This window comes from Bos mutus, chromosome 1 (assembly GCF_027580195.1).
Source record: "Bos mutus isolate GX-2022 chromosome 1, NWIPB_WYAK_1.1, whole genome shotgun sequence".
NCBI classification, from domain to species: Eukaryota; Metazoa; Chordata; class Mammalia; order Artiodactyla; family Bovidae; genus Bos; species Bos mutus.
Genome location: NC_091617.1, coordinates 125099985 through 125117854, shown reverse-complemented (window position 1 = coordinate 125117854; position 17870 = coordinate 125099985). Strand labels below are relative to the sequence as shown.

General features: G+C 35.5%; 1 protein-coding gene across 10 annotated transcripts in view; it reads left to right on the top strand.

Annotated features, from left to right (window-relative positions):
- Nucleotides 1-17870, top strand: part of TRPC1 (transient receptor potential cation channel subfamily C member 1) — a 61868-nt gene that overhangs the window by 27646 nt on the left and 16352 nt on the right. For 6 of the 10 annotated variants that reach the window (XM_070374926.1, XM_070374923.1, XM_005888759.3 and 3 more), the window contains 4 exons: nucleotides 3802-3933; nucleotides 5754-5949; nucleotides 9920-10256; nucleotides 16338-16477. In XM_070374926.1, the coding sequence (XP_070231027.1) occupies nucleotides 3802-3933; nucleotides 5754-5949; nucleotides 9920-10256; nucleotides 16338-16477 (805 nt within the window). Of the gene's footprint in view, nucleotides 1-3801; nucleotides 3934-5753; nucleotides 5950-6468; nucleotides 6587-9919; nucleotides 10257-16337; nucleotides 16478-16624; nucleotides 16871-17870 lie in introns of those variants that run through there. The other 4 variants (XM_070374945.1, XM_070374942.1, XM_070374947.1 and 1 more) reach the window with 4 other exon arrangements.

Genomic DNA, 17870 nt, shown 5'->3' with positions numbered 1-17870 from the left:
TTAGGACACCACGCTTCCACTGCCAAAGGCAAAGGTTCAATCCCTGGTGAGGGGACTAAGTATTAAAATCCTTTATTAATGTTAAATATAAATTATTTTCCAATAGTATGCTTACATGTGTAATAAGCATTTGGAGATAGGGTTTGATGCTGGAGAGAACACAATGCTGTTTTGATTTGAGATGTGAAAAAAGCTTGCTCTGAAAGCTTTTAGAGGAGCTGTGGCTTGAGCTCAGTGTTTAAGTATGAATAAAAATTAAAAGGTAAAAGGCATTTTACATAGTACATGAATGTGGTTTATTTAGGGAACTGCAAGTGGTTTGGTATATTTGTTGAAGGCTTTGAGAGAGTTTGTTATTAATGTTTGAGAAAACAGTTACAGCAAATGTCAAAAGAGCTCTGACTAAAGTCATTTTCAGGAATTGCTAAGCAGAGCTGCAGGAGAAAAGAAAGTTAACCAAAAAAGAGATGGATAAAGGTTTCAGGGAAGTTGAAGAGCCAGTATACTAGCAATAAGGAAGAGAGGCAGTCTGTGTTTGTGAGATACTGGTTTTTAAATTTCAGAGCAGTGCTAGGTGATACAGTCTTTCCATTTGTAACAACATGGTTAGACCTTGAGAGCTTTATGCTAAGTGAAACAAGTCAGATGGAGAAGGACAAATACTGTATGTTTTCACTCTTTTGTGGAATATAAAGCACAAAAACACCTATGGTTTAGTTGGGGAATGCATTCAAAGTTGCAGCCATTTCTTAAGAGTTCCTTGTCTTTTTCTTTTTATCAGACTTCCTGATGCTCTGCACACATGCCTAATTTTTTAGTCAGCTAGGAATTTGTGGAGACTTTGTATATCTTTTCTCATTTCCAAGGTCTCCCTATTAAATTTCCATTTGGTCCACTGTTTCCCTCACCTCACCCTGCAAACTTGGTCTTATAAAAAACTGCAGGTTTTCCTTGGTCATCCATATTAAGTCCAATCCTTTCAGCCAGCAGAGCTGTAGGTTTTTACCTCCCAACAAATGGATTTATACCCCGTTAGCACAGAGAAGGCAATGGCACCCCACTCCAGTACTCTTGCCTGAAAAATCCCATGGATGGAGGAGCATGGTAGGCTGCAGTCCATGGGGTCGCTAAGAGTTGGACACGACTGAGCGACTTCACTTTCACTTTTCACTTGCATGCTTTGGAGAAGGAAGTGGCAACCCACTCCAGTGTTCTTTTCTGGAGAATCCCAGGGACGGGGGAACCTGGTGGACTGCCGTCTATGGGGTCGCACAGAGTCGGAAACGACTGAAGTAACTTAGCAGCAGCAGCAGCAGCACAAAGGTGCAGATTTACCAGTTTCAGAATGGAAAACTACGGTTATCCTTAAATGAACTAAAAGCAGAGATGATGGATGTGGCCTTAGGCAAAAAGGCCACAGGTTCCAGCCATTCCTGCCTGAAGTTCTGGTAGTTTTCCAGTAATTGATTGTCAATAGATAATTTTGAGTGACCTGAAATAGTTGATTTTTTAAAAAATGATTTTGTCCGTTTTATGCATATTTTTGTATAGTAAAATCATTGATCTCTTTATATTCCACCATTACTTTTGATAGTGTTTTGAATACCAAAATGACAGATTTTATTTTATTTTCATTTACTGAAGTACAGTTGATTTATAACATGATACTGATATTAGCTATACCCCAGTGTGACTCAGAGATGCACATATGTACATTCTTTTTTATATTCTTTTCTTTATGGTTTATCAGAGGGTATTGAATATAGTTCCCTGTGCTCAACAGGAGGACCTTGTTGTTAATCCATTCTACATATAGTAGTTTGCATCTGCCAACCCCAAACTCCCAGTCCATCTTCTTCCCCCCTCCCCCCTTGTCAACCACAAATCTATTCTCTATGCCCAAAATGACAGATGTTATAAAGTGGTGCAGCCTCATTATTTTTCTGATTCTATCTAATTTCTTTCCGTACTATGGCACTTCATTGTTATACAGCCACTTGTTTGCCACCAATACGAGCAGTTTTTCTGTGCATTATGTCCCTAATCCATATTTTTAGACATGATAATGTAGGCTAATACAAAAGTCATTTTTACAAACAACCCGCTGAAATTAATTACCATAAAAATAGTACAGGCATAATGATGGAAACAAATTAGTTGCTTAAGTGTATATATTTTTTCTCAAGTTTTTGGAGCAGTTTTGGTGTAGACAAATACCGCTTTAGAAATCCTTGCTTAAGATAAAATAATTGTACTAGTTTATTAAATAGCTAGATCAAAGTTGGATTTCATAAATATTGTTTTCTTAAAAATGCATTATATAGCGCCCATTTTTGTGTCTAAGACATGAGACCTAGCAGTTAAATAAGAAATAGTTCAATAAATTTATTTCATAAAAGTTTTTAATTTCTATACAGAAAAATTTCATTGCAAAGTAAAAAGACAAACAACCAACTGGGGAAAAGTATTTAAAACACTTTTGACTAGACAGAGGGCTAATTTCTTTGATATATAAAGAGATTTTACAAGTTGATGAATTTTTTTAAAAATCACCAGAAAAATAGGGAAATACAAATGAACAGATAGTTTACAGAACTATAATGAAAAGTAAACATGAAAGGATGCTTGAGCTTTTAGAGAAATTTAGAGTAATACCACTCTTAAAATTCCATTTTTCTTCCTTTAGAGTGGCAGCATGAAGATGTGGGGGGGAAATGAGCTTTCCTTATTGTTTGTGCTTTGGAAACATCCTCCAGATTTTAAGATACACATGCCATTTTATCCAGCAATTCTGAGTGTGCAAAGGATATATGAGCTAAAGAATAATCATTGTTACATTATTAATTGAAGTAAAAAATTAGAAGCAACCTAAATTTCCATTAAGTTGGACTGCCATCAAATGGAAAACCATCCAGTTTTAGGAAATAATGAGGTTACTCTGTATGTAGTGACATAGAAATAATTGTCCCTGTATACAGTATGTCTGAGCACTTTTGTGTATGACTAGAAAATATCAGGAAAGATTTTTCACAATTCTCTGAAAGGTGACTATCTTCGAGGAGTAGACTTGGTAGAAGGAGAAAAATTGCAGAGCATTATGTTTCTAAACTGCTTGCTTTTTTAAAAGAAACAGACATATATTAAATTTTTATTTAAAAGTAAGAATATATAATAGTTACCAAATTTTAAATTAAGAATTATATGTTTATAAATGAAAGAATAGTAGCAAAACTTTTTTGATTTGGTTCCTGTTAGATATTGAATATGAACATTAATTAGCTCATGGAAGGTAAAGGGAATACTTTTCTATTAGCTAGAAATTAGGCATAAATGAATGATTTTATTCTTAAGATTTGAAAACGTCTTTCAAAAATAACCTGATTGAATGAGTCATGTGTTGTATATATGTAGCATATTAAAGTAAATTTATTGCTGGGGAAGGAAAATTTAATAAGCATCCATATATTCAATTAGTTATTAGCAGATTTCATTTAAAATAATACTAAGTTCAGGAATAGAAACTTTTTAATTAAATTGAAGGATACAGAGTTTTAAATCTATGAAAAGAAATACTAAAACGATTTGTTTAAAAGCAATGGTATAAAATTTTTCAATAATTATTTCTCAGAATATTTATTTTTAAGTCTTTATTTTTATGTAGGCTTTATAATAAGTGTATTATAAATGTTTTATTTTCTTTTAATTTTATAATATTTTAAATTTATGGAAATTATAGGTTAAAAATACTAATCACATGTATATAATAAATGTTTTACATAATGGAATCAAATTTTATCTCAGGTTTCGTCTTGATATATATCGCTGCTTGGCCAGTCCAGCTCTAATAATGTTAACAGAGGAGGATCCAATTCTGAGAGCATTTGAACTTAGTGCTGATTTAAAAGAACTAAGCCTCGTGGAGGTGGAATTCAGGTGGGAATGAATGGAAATTGTAAATTATCTCTCTTTTTTTCCAAAATATTTTCAGCATGAATTTTTTCATAGGCCAAATTATCACTTAATGTTTATTTACATGTGATCCAAAATGACCAGGCCTTCCTGCCACATACTTAGGATTTTCCTCTTCTCTCAGTGGAACAGATCCTAGTATCACTTATCACTTAGGTCACTCTTTCCCCAACTTCACTCTTCCACCCTCCCTTAAATCCTTACTTTGTTCAACGTTACCAGAGGCATTCTATGGCAATGTGAAGAATAAAGGGAATGGTAGCCATAAACAAGAGCAAACTTACTTACAACTGCTCTCTTTCCTCATTCTCAGATTCTATAACCATCCTTGGAGCCCAGCCCTTCATAACTTTCAGAAGCATATCGAATGCTTTTTTTGCATGTCAGGTACATTTCACACACCCAGACATTGTCCCATTTCACTAGTGAGATTTTCTAGTAGGAGAAACATAACATGTAGACATAAAACTAATTAGGTAAGATTACAATTAAATTCTTAGACTAAGAAGTAGATAATACTTTGTTAAAGAAATTCAACTAGTTATTCTACCAAACTTAGGTAGTTTTGGTTATGTAGTAAATGCAAAGAATAGATGAGAAAATGTTAGCCGGTAAGGAAAAGTTTTTAATTCTTTGAGTTATAACTTTATGCAGCCAATTCATGGACAACTCCATTGAATAGAAAATTAATCAATGAAAAATTCTTCATATTTTCCCTTCCTTTCACTTTAAAAACACTGAATAAAAAATTAGTTTCTGGAATCTGATCCCAATTGTTTCATAACTATTTATTTCTAACTTTATTCTTAAGTTGTTCCACTGAGGCTTAAGCTTAATGTAATTGATATTTTATAAAGAATTGCCTATTAAAACTTCTTAGTTTCTCACAAGTGACTTAGGTTTGCCTTTAATAAGCAGGTAAGTCCTAAGTTTCAAGGAATAGTGATTCTGTACTAGGAATGTTTCAGTGTTTCTAACTTGAATTTTGTTCAAAGGAACATCTTAAAAATGCAACAAAATACTATTTTGATATCAGAAGTAGTGTAAACATGTTTCAAACTATCATTGAAAAAATTTCTGGTTAAAAATCATATAATAATATTTATTGGATAGGAGAAGGCAATGGCACCCCACTCCAGTACTTTTGCCTGCAGGATCCCATGGACGGAGGAGCCTGGTAGGCTGCGGTCCATGGGATTGCTGGAGTCGGACACGACTGAGCAACTTCACTTTCCCTTTTCGCTTTCATGCATTGGAGAAGGAAATGGCGGCCCACTCCAGCGTTCTTACCTGGAGAATCCCGGGGACGGCGGAGCCTGGTGGGCTGCCATCTCTGGGGTCGCACAGAGTCGGACACGACTGAAGCGATGCAGCAGCAGCATCAAGATATTATTATCTATTGTTTATATAAATAATATAAAAGAAAGCTTTATACAGAACTTACAGAGAATAGAGGCAAATGAGTTACATGAAGAACATGTTGAAAATATTATCAGAATTTCTAGGAATATCAATATATATAAGAAAACTCTGTACTTATCTGAGATTATCAGTGTGAATGCAGAGAACATAATTGTGTTACAATTATGGACACGAAGTCGGACACGACTGAAGCGACTTAGCAGCAGTAGCAGCAGCAGCAGGTTCCTTCGACAGCACAAGATGACTTCAGATGTTGTGTAGCACTGTCAGAATTAAAATGTTATTGAGTAATATTTCTAGTGAAAACACCTTAATTAGAAGATGGAAGTGGCATTTCTAATAATAGACTGTGCACTTTGCAGGAATGATTATGAGGAATTAGCCCGGCAGTGTAAAATGTTTGCTAAAGATTTGCTTGCCCAAGCCCGGAATTCACGTGAATTAGAAGTTATCCTAAACCATACATCCAATGATGAGCCTCTTGACAAACGGGGATTACTAGAAGAAAGAATGAACTTAAGTCGTCTAAAACTTGCTATCAAATATAACCAAAAGGAGGTATGAAGTTTTCTGTGATACATTTAAATTATTTCCTCCACAGTAGTCTGTGGCTCAGGGCAAAGGCTTTGGAGCAATACATTTACATTGAGATCCTAGTTCTGCTTCATAAAAACTGTATGTCCTTGGGAAAGTTATTGAATCTGTCTGAGCTTTAGTTTTAAGAATTAATTAAGGATATGCATATTTAAAGAGTTTAGTACAATGAGTATTACCTTTAAGTAAGTACTCAATAAATGGTAGTCGCTATTATTTTTAACAATAATAATACTATGGATATTAATGTAATGTTTTTGCTAAATAGTAGCTAGGCAGGTAAGATTTTGAATAGTAAATGCCTTCCTAATGCAGTTTCCACTTTGTGTTATGTCTGTTACGAATTTATATTATTAACCTAGTTATAAATAGTCCTTTCTACAGATAGAGGGCCTTTCTGTTTAAAAATAAAAGTATCAGATATTATGTTCCTTATTCTTATTTGTTAATTCATTGTGAAACCCAAAGGTGGAGAGACGTATGCTATGATAACTAAGTTGAATCTGGCTCTTCTGGCATCATCCCTTCCTATTAAGGGAAATACCTATTTCTACTCCCCATACACTCACATGCATATGATTCAGGAACTTGAAGAAGGAAGGTATGCATTTTTAATTTCATTTTTTGAGATAAGTTAATAGACATAGATATTTATATGCAGACAATGATGTTCAGTTGGGGAATGCTGGTGTATGATACTTTTAAGGTATTGCTTCTAAGACCCATTATTCTTATTAACAATATAGATATTGGAGTAAAACTTGCTTATCACAATTATATTAGTATAAAAATGGGGCCCAAAATAGATTATGGTAGAAGGCAAGATATAGGACCTTTGGTGCTCAGAGCAGAGTTTTTTATTATCTTGGTTGACAGTTTGAGCCTCTGAATAGCTTTGTGACTTGGGAGATTGATACAGGAATTTTCAGATGTTACTATAAGATTACCTAGATATTATATTTCTCATCCAGATCTCTGGCTTCAAATCCTATACTTTTTCTAGTACTCTGAGGTTTCTTACTTAAGGTAGAGGATTCATAGGAAAAAAATTAAGTATAAGAATTTGGATCTAGGTAGCTATAAGATGGTAAATTAATAACATACCTATGTTGCTTAAGAAGGAAATACAATGTTAATATGTATACCTAAAAACAGAGAACTCTGATATAATCTTCCTCTAATATACATTTGAATAGATCTTATGTTTATTTACTTTTGTGTTCCACAACCTAAAATAGACATGAAATACTAGAAAATGACAGAAAAGATATAGCAGGATACAAAATCAACTTAAGTGATTGGAAAAAGAATCTCAAAAAAGGTGGAAAAAACCAAGATTATCCTGGTAAGGGGAGAAAAACTAAGGAAGTTTCCTAATGATTGATATATATATATATATCCCTGAAGAATTCAGAGGATAACCAAATGTTCCATTCTAAAGAAGATTGCTCAGTGTGCTCAGTCACTTCAGTCGTGTCCGACTCTCTGCAACCCTATGGACCACGGCCTGACAGACTCCTCTGTCCATGGGATTCTCCAGGCAAGAATACTGGATTGGGTTGCCATTTCCTTCTCCAGTGACAAAGTGTGAAGTGAGTGAAGTGAAGTCGCTCAGTCATGTCCGACTCTTTGTGACCCCATGGACAGAGGAGCCTGGTAGCCTGGTAGTCCGTGGACTGTAGCCTACCAGGCTCCTCTGTCCATGGGTTTTTCCAGGCAGAAGTACTGGAGTGGGTAAAGAAGATTAGAGAAAAGGAATAAGGAGTAATGGTAATACTTTTTAGTTGGGAGGAAAATATTCTGTAATTTTAAAAATGAATGAAATATAAATTAGTTTTTTACATTGGATTTCTAAATATAATCAAAGGGAAAGATAATATTTTCTCAGATAGTTGATATATTTTGTTCTGGTGCTACATCCTGAATAACAAACTGCCCTGATACTCAAGTGGTATAAAACAATATTTCATAGTCATTTTGTAATAATTTCATTATCATTTTATTATGCTCTTGAGTTTTGTGAGGTCACAAATCTCTTGAGGTCAAAAATTAGGAAAGGGCACAGCAAGGTTGATTTGTCTCTGCTTCACCATGTCAATGATCTCAGCTACAGTTATTTGGGAGGTTTCTTCACTCATATGCCTGGTGCTTGAGCAGCACCTGAGGTCTCAAACAGGGAGCTCTGAGTGGGCAGGATGCTCAGTAGGCTGGGTCCATTGAGGGCAGTCTTCCTGAGAACTCAGGACTGGAACCATGGAGGAGCATGGCCCTCATGGTGCGCTGGCTGCAAGGAGATGGTCTGAGAAGCCTCTGAGGGTTAATCAGAGTGGCTACATGTAGCCTCAGCTTCTTTGTAGGCTGGTGGCTTCAGGGCAGTGGGACGTTTTATATGCCATCTTTTGGCTCCAAGAGCAAATGTTTACCCAACAAGGTGGAAGCTGAATGTCCGTTTAAGACCAGCCTTTAGAATTCACATAGCATCACTTCTTCCAGAATCTACTTGTTAAAGCAAGAACAACCTTGGTGAATTGAAGGGTAGGGAATATTGGTAGCCTCTCTGTTGTTGATGAGAAGAGTATCAAAGAATTTGTGTCTATATTTTAAAACCACCACAGACTTAGAATATCTCCAGTTGAAAGTTCTTCCAATTACATATTTAACATTATGGTTAATTAAATCATCATTGTATAGAGAGATGACGAGGGTAGCAGTCAGTCCTGAGATTGCTTTGATACTTGGGAGAAGGATGAAACTACTGAGTTTGGGATGCTACTAAACTGGGTAGTTGGTGGGAAGAAAATGTGTATTTTTCTCCCTGATAGTTCCTTTTGAGGGACAAATTAACAATTCCCTAACAACACTGAGAGCTAAGCAGAAGGACAAATATTAATTGCCAAAAATAGGTATGGCTTATTAGGAAATTTCTTGATAAGCACAATAAACAGCAAAATTCTGTCCAAGGTTTTTAAGTACACTGTTGCATTCTATAAATTATATTCTGTCTTGGGATGAAACATTTTAAAACACAACATTGACCAAATATTATTGAATATCTGAATGATATTATAATCATTTGTGCTTTACTTCAAGCCTGGTTACATTACTGAGTCCAGAGTCATCAGAATCCTTAACTTATACTTCCCAGCATGAACATTATATTGGGAAAATATTACTTCTGAATTTTGCAAACTAAGAATCTTTGTAAACTTCAGTAAATTAATTTCTATATTTGAACTAGAATTTTCCTCCTATTTGGGAACATTTTTCCTTTTCTTCTCACACAGAATTCCATTTTATGAGGATTTAAGAGCGTCTTTAACACATTTTAAGAAATTCTCAGTGTTTTCATGGAACATAAATATATGTGATGTTTAGCCTTTAATTGCTTTGCTGTGCTTGACATGTTGGTTTCTGGAAACTGAAATCCTTAATTTTTCTAGGCTGAAGTCTCTTTCTGTGGATTATGCTTGTTAATTTTGAAATTTCATAAACACTGTTATGAGTCTTTATAAAGTAAATGTTTCATAATGGCCAAGCAGGCTAGTAATAGTCACTAATACTTAAGTGATGCATGCTGTGACCAGGCACTATTCTAAGAGCTTTACATTTAATTCTCATAACCAGTGTTTGGCTAGATACTATTACTATCCTCATTTTATAGATGGAGAATTAGAGGCTGAGAGAGATTTAAAAACTTGCTCAAGGTCATTTAGTAAGTTAAGTGGCAGAGCCTGGAATTAAATCTAGATAATCTGGCTCCAGAGTCTATGCTCTTAACCACTACACTCTTTTATTACATGTAAGAAAAATAAACTGGACTATATAGAACTGATTTCAAGCTATAATTAAAACTTTGAATATCAACGAAATAATAGTACTATTGGATCCTGTTTACAAGTTATATTTTACTTGTGTGTGTGTGCTTCCTTTTCAGTTTGTTTCCCAGTCCAACTGTCAGCAGTTCCTGAACACTGTTTGGTTTGGACAGATGTCAGGTTACCGTCGTAAGCCTACCTGTAAGAAGATAATGACTGTTTTGACAGTTGGCATCTTTTGGCCAGTTTTGTCACTTTGTTATTTGATAGCTCCAAAATCTCAGTTTGGCAGAATTATTCACACACCTTTCATGAAATTTATTATTCATGGAGCATCATATTTCACATTCCTACTGTTACTAAACCTATACTCTCTTGTCTACAATGAGGATAAGAAAAACACAATGGGGCCAGCCCTTGAAAGAATAGACTATCTCCTTATACTGTGGATTATTGGTAGGTATCAAGTTAGTTTAAAAGGTTCTGCCTTTATTTAGCCCGTTAATTCTCCCTTGATTGCTGGCATTATAAACTGCATTCAACTTATAATTTTACACAGTTTATACGGCAAGAATTTGAACACTTCCATAATCATTGAGTGCTCGCTTAGGCAGCACATACACTCAAATTGGAACAATACAGAGAACATGGCTGTATTTGTGAAGCGTTCCATATTTGGGGGGGCTTCCCTGGTGGCTTAGATGGTAAAGAATCTGCCTGCAATGCGGGAGACCTTGGTTCAACACCTAGGTTGGGAAGATCCCCTGGAGGAGGGCGTGGCAACCCACTCCCAGTATTCTTGCCTAGACAATCCCCATGGAGAGAGGGGCTTGGTGGGTTACAGTTCCAGGGGTTGCAAAGAGTCGGACATGACTGAGCGACTAAGCACATGATCATTGGAGACATAGCTTACATTTTTTTTAAAAGATAAATGTTCTTAAACTTGATAATAAGGAAGCAGATCTCTTCATATGATTTAATTACATGGGAGCTAAGAATTCTTTCTCAGTTACTAAAATTGTTCATGCTTGTTAAAGACAGATTTTGCTGATGAATTTTTTTTGGTTATAAGAATATGAACATTTTCTTAGGTATTTTAAAATATAATATATTTTATACTTGGTTGCATTTTAAGAGTTAACTATTTTGTTATATCATTAGTTTTTCTTTTAAGAACCTATGAACTTTTGCAAAAGCATATTACCTTACTTCTGTTTGTGCTCAGTTGCTCAGTCATGTCTGACTCTTTGGATTGTAGCCCTCCAGGCTCCTCTGTCCATGGGGTTTTCCAGGCAAGAATACTGGAGTAGGTTGCCGTTTCCTCCTCCAGGGGATCTTCCTGATCCAGGGTTCAAACCCACGTCTCCTGCATTTTAGGCGGATTCTTTACTCCTGAGGCATCAGGGAAGCCCATCTGTATTATAGAAGCATTACTTAAATTTGAATTTAGAGCATTCCCTGGTGACTCACTCTGTAAATCAGTTCTTCACAATGATAGCCATATCTCTTTAGAAATAACAGTCTTTTAAAAAGATATTTTATTTGCTGAAAATTGTTTTTTTATAAGTATTATGCTGTAAAATAAATAATGACCTTCTGCAGTTTTTACTGCCCTTGCCCTTTTTGAGAGGGGTTGTGCCTGCTTGTTTAAAGGCATTCCTTGGTTCAGTTTACTTTTTCATGCAGTGAGTACAGTGACTCCTGACTCATGATACCTGGCTTTTGTACATTTATTTTCTGTTATTTTCCTTAACCCTCCAGAAAAATAAATAGGGTTGAATTACAAAGAGCAAGGTAAAAAAAGAAAAACAATGTGTTGTTGAATCCGCAGACTATTAATGGTATCCATTTAGTTAGGTGTTTTTTTTTAACTGTTGGAATATAATAGAACAGCCCTTACAAAAAGGTACATTTTGAAATGTTATATACCTGCTTTGTCCTGGCACAGGCAGAAACAGATATGGCCTAACATGCATGATGCTTATGATCTAATTATTGTTTTTAAAAAACTCAGTAACTTGAGAATCATACAGATAGAATAAATAATTATATTTGAGTTAAGTGCTACTAAGTAAAGATCATGGAGCTAAGAGGGCAAGCATATTATAAGGGCTTTTTACCTAGTTGGGGGATTGGAAAGGCTGTCCTGAAGAAGTGATAAATAAGCTAAAATTTAAAGAATAAATAGGAGTCAACTTGGAGAATTGGGAAAGAAAATTATTCTCAGAGAATTGGGAGAGAAAATATTCTAGGCTGATACAAAAGTTACATTCAAGGACCCTGTGACAAGAGGCACAAAGAAGGGACTGACTAATGGTCGAGCAAGGAGAGCAAGAGAAGTGGAATTCAGGATGAAGCCATAGATACGAATTTCGCACTAGACCCAAAACAGCCTTGTCGGCCATGTTAAGTAATTTTGACTTAATACTAAGAACAATGGGAAACCACTGATTTTTTAAGTGGGTAAGTGACAAGATCATTTTGGCTACAGTATAGAGAATGGGTTGGGAGGAAGAGCTGTGGCAAGAGTAGATGGAGGGAGACCAGTAAAGAGCCTGTTGCAGTAAGCTGATGGATACCTTGAACTTAGAATGGTCGTGATAGAAAAAGAGAGAAAGAATCAGGTTCAAGAGATTATAAAGTAAAGCAAATAGAACATGCAAATATGTATATATCACATATCACACACATATACATATCACATACATACATGTATATACACATCACACATATATATATATTTCCATGTATATATATATAGGAGGAGAGGAGGTGGGGCATTATTAAGCAATGTAAGTATTCTGGAAGAGTACTAAGTTTGGGAATTTGTGAGATAATAGAATCTGAGAGTGGTTTTGGATATGTCGAAGTTGAAAAGTCTGTTGAGATACTCAAAAGAGATATCAATCATCCAATTGGTTGATTTTATAGTCTAGAATTCAAGAGGAAGTTTAAGCGTGAGTTAGCAGTATGCAGGTAATCTACATATATGTTGTATATGAAACTATGGGCGTGTATGAGACACGTGAGAAAGTATAAAATGAGAAGAGGGGACCTAGGAGCAAGCCTTGAGAAATCCCCAAATGATGGGATTATAGTTTTGCTAATATTAATAATTCTGTATATGTATATATAGTCCATTGATTATGTAGTGATTGCATTGCTTATAATGGTTTAAAATTGTTGTGTTCTTCCAATCCAATTCAGAAATGTGAAATAGATCAAGTATATTAGCTTCATTTTGGTGTGGGGTGTTGCATAAGAGATGGGAAAATACCTGTCAGTGGTACTTAATATTCTTTCATATATCTGCCTTTTTAAAATCAAAATCTTATCCAATCCGTGTTGTAATTTTTGTCAAGAGTTCCACTGAGGTATAATATTGCATTTTACAGAAATAAAACACTTATTTCTGTAAGCATCTTAGTTTAGTGTTTTAGTGTTACAGTGTTTGGGTTAATAAAATGTAAGTTATTTGCTTTAACATTTTTGATAGTTTTTATTTATATTATTTTCAGTTTTTAAAAATATTTATTTGGCTGTGCCAGCTCTTAGTTGCAGCATAAAGGATCTTTAGTTGTGGCATGTGGGATCTAATTCCCCGACCAGGGATTAAACCTGGGCCCCCTGCATTGGGAGTACGGACTCTTAGCTACTGGACCACCAGGGAAGTCCCTATTCATTTTAAATAGAAGCTCTTCCAAATGGAATTTTAAAAAAAGTATTTTTTGTGTCAGGTCAATTTTTAAAAATGTATTTTCTGTGTCAGATCTGCAGATATTTAAAAATGATCTTGTACATAAAGTATATGTTCTATATAATTAAGATATTATGAACAGAGTCTTTGAAGAATACCCGCAAAATACTTTTCCCAGGGGACTTAGTCTATCTACTGGTAAGCCAGAGGATGATTCTGATGGCTTAACTTGATCTTCACCCATATGTAGGTTGTAGCACTCTGTTCTTTTGTCATTTGTTGTTGTTCAGTCACTAAGTCATGTCCACCTCTTTGTGACTCCACGGATTGCAACATGCTAGGCTTCCGTCTTCCACTGTCTCCCCAGAGTGTGCTCAGGCTCATGTCCATTGAGTCAGTGGTGCTGTCTAACCATCTCGTCTTCTGTTGCCCTCTTCTCTTTTTGCCTTCAGTCTTTCCTAGCATCAGGGTCTTTTCCAATGAGTCGGTTCTTCGCATCATATGGCCAAAGTATTGGAGCTTTAGCATCAGTCCTTCTGATGAATATTCAGGGTTGATTTCTTTTAGCATTGACTGGTTTGATCTCCTTGCAGTCACTTTACATTCTCCTTAAAAATATCTTAATGGAGGAATGTATGATAAAGCAATCCTCGATTGCAGTACTGTTCTCTGGTACTCCTAGGAATATAAAACTGGAGAAACTTCTAGCCAAAGAAGAGGAAGGAAGTTTTGGTTTGGTTGGTATTTATTTATGTGTATTTATTCATTGAGCAAGTTTTTTGAGCACCTTCTGTGTATCAGGCACTATTTAGGACATAAAGGACATTGGTTGATAAATATTCTTACTTTTGAAGAGTTTTTACCCAAAGTGGGAGAAAGATAGTCAGTTAATAATAGACATAATAAAGAAACTATGTCCATTGTTTAAAAGTGATAAATACTAAGGGAAAAGAAAGAGAAGCAGAGTTGGAGGATTGGGAGTGACAGGCATAAATTTGCGATTTTAAATAGGACGATCAGAGTAGGTGGTGAGCAAGGATGCAGGATGGATGTCTGGGTGAGGAGCTTCCAGCTGGAAGAAGAGCCAGTGTCCCATTTGGGAGTTTTGGGTGTTCAGAGAACAGCAAGGAAGACAGGAGGCCAGTGTGACCAGGGTAGTGGAAGGAAAGATTGAGAGGAGAGGAGATCCAAGAGGAGAGGTAATGTAGAGCCTCAGAGACCGTTGTAAAAAATTTGGTTTTGACTCTGAATAAAAGGAGACATGAGGGAAGGTGCAGTGTGCAGTGCCCGCTATGCACAGTCAGCAGCAGTGGTCTTAGGTTCTTATTAACAGTCACACTTGCCAGACACCACAGGCAGAAACCTGACACCAGATTTACTTAGCTCTGTAGAAGGATATAAGGCAGGAAATAAAGCATGACAGCTTCAAATACGTCTTTATTGGCAGTTCTTACAAAAGACTGGGACTTCTTAGCCCCATAGAGGGCACACTCAGTTGTGTGGAATGAGGCCATTTTCATGGGTGTGGGCTACTCCAGCCAGAGAAGCCTGAAAACTGGCAGGATTTCTTATAAATCAGGATATCTTAAAAAGCCGCAGAGTGTAGTTCCCGCTACAGGCACACTTCAAATTAAAGAAACATCGCACAGAGAAGCTGAAACCTGTGTTTCTTAACATGTTTTTATATAGTCCTGTTTGTGTGTACTTTTGGGGTCTATGATTCCACTTATGCAGTTTCCCAGTCAGTGATTGTTTTTATAACAGTGTTGAACACAGCTGACTTTCCATACTTTCCTTATACGTTTCCAAGGAAACCACTTTAATAAATGATAACATGAGGTTTTGTTCCCATGGGGAAAGAGTTCTGTCCTGCAGTTAATTCTTTCTCCTCTGGGACTTGCTACAGGGTTTTGATGAGAGAAATAACACTTGCATTTTAAAGATTGTTCTGATTGCTGTGTTGAGAATAGATTTCAGGAAAAACACAGTAGAAGCAGGGAGACCAAGTGGGTTGTTTCAGACATTCAGGCCAGAGAAGATAGTGGCTTGAATTTGAAGTGCTGGTGAGAAAGGTTACTTCCTAACTATATTTTGAAAATAGAGCCAACGGATTTACTATTGCATTGAATGTGTGGTTTAAGAGAATATCAGTCAAGGGTGAGGCAAGGACATTTAGAGTGAGCATCTAGGATGGAGTTGCCATCAGCTGAGATACGGAAGTCTTCAAGTGCTGTGAGCCTGGGAGCAGAGACTAGGAGTTCAGTTTGGACATGTTGGGACATCCAGTTTGAGATTTAGAGTAGCCAACTACCTGTGCAAGTTAAGTTTAGGAGGGAGGTTTAGAGATACTTATTATTGTGTAAATACAGGTTTAGTTTAAAATTTGGAAGTCTACCACATAGATACTATTTAAAGCCATTAGACCAGACTGGATGAGGTCACTATAGGAGTGAGTGTAGATAGAGAAAAGAAAATAATCAGGAACTGAGCCTTTGGGGAGGGGACATTTAACAACGATTTATTTGTTTTCTTATGCTTATTTCACATCATTTATTAAAATCCCTGTCTGGGAAAGATATTGTCAGATGAAGCTTAAGATTCCTTTTCTTTGAAATTTTAAGAACTTTTTACTGAATGTTATTTTTTTCTTCTGAATAAGGCTACAGATGATACATGTTATTTAATACTTTGAATCTTAATATATCTTTTTAGTTTATTATTGAATTAAGAAGGCTACAGATGATACATGTTATTTAATACTTTGAATCTTAATATATCTTTTTAGTTTATTATTGAATTAAGAGAGCATCATCTGAGGTTTTTTTTCTTTTTTTTTTTAGGAATGATATGGTCAGACATTAAAAGACTCTGGTATGAAGGGTTGGAAGACTTTTTAGAAGAATCTCGTAATCAGCTCAGTTTTGTCATGAATTCACTTTATTTGGCAACCTTTGCCCTCAAAGTGGTGGCTCACAACAAGGTGACTATTAACTATGTCAATTGAAGGCACAAGTGAAGTTTATTGAGGAAAAACCCAAGATATTTAGCTATGGATCTCAGAGTTACTTTGGCCCAAATCTGTGTCTGATGTGTTTTCATTTTAAACCTATCTTTGGCAAGGAAATAGTGCCCATTGTTTCCTTCCTTACTAATACTTTCAAGGGTGTTAATTACCTTTAAATGTTGGTTACCTATTATATGCCAGGTACCTTGGTTGATACTTGCTATACTTTATCTCATTTTATTCTCACAGGGATTCTATGAGACAGATGTCCTTATCCCCATTTTGCAAATAAGGAAAAGGAAGCTCAGAGATAATAAGTAACTTGTCCAAGACCACACAGTAAGAAACCAAGACTGGATTTAAATCCAGGTCTGTCCGGGCATTTTCTTTCTACCAAATGCCAATTCCTTATATCTGAGCTAGGTTCATTTACCTATTACTTAAAATGAGAACACAAAGTTATTTAAATTGGTCATATTTACCAGGGAAAAGTTTATCTGAATGGAACTCATTATAGTGTTTTACACATTCCAAATCATGACGGTTATCTCCCATAGCTTAAAAAGTGATGTAAATTTAATTATTTTCTGATGCCTAAAGTTTTATATTTAAAATTTGACAAAAATCCAACCTTATAGACATCTTACAATGTTACTTTTATAAAGATTGATTTAAAGTCCAGGAAAGGTAACAGAAATTATGTTGACTATCTTTGTTTACACCTGAGTTTAGAATTCTGAGGTGTCACATTCAAGGAACTATTATATAATATTTTTTGAGTTTTGGCTAATTTACAGACTAGAGAGAAAACAAACTGATTTTCTTATACCACTTTATTAAAAACTCTATTCGTGTATTTGAGTATTAGTACAGAACATGTTTATTAGGTATGTTCAATGACCAGAGTTGAGAGGTTATTAAGAAAATAAAAATTGATCACTTATAGAGAAACGGTTGGATAGAGAGGTTGATGGTCATTGGTTTTTTTAGACTGGTCCCTTTTTTAGACTGGTCTCTTAGACTACCCTATAGAAGCAGGGTACCCATATAATTTTATTATTTCAAACTAAGACACACAAATGAAGAAAAGCACAATTAATAATTAGGCCAGGAAAACTGGTATGTAATCTGGGAGTGTCCCAGGCAGTTGAAACATGTGGTTACTCGGTGTCCAGGTATAATAATACACCCTTTTTGTTCTTGTTTGGAAGGGAGAAGAGCTATGGCACATTGTAGAATCTTGAGTCAAGTAGCTAGCTTAATTTAATGTGAAAGTTAATGAATTTCAAGCTTGTGTTGCGGAATTTAAGAAAGACTAGCAAAAATTTCATTCATAAAAAGTTTAATGACTGTCTTTAAAAAATTATTT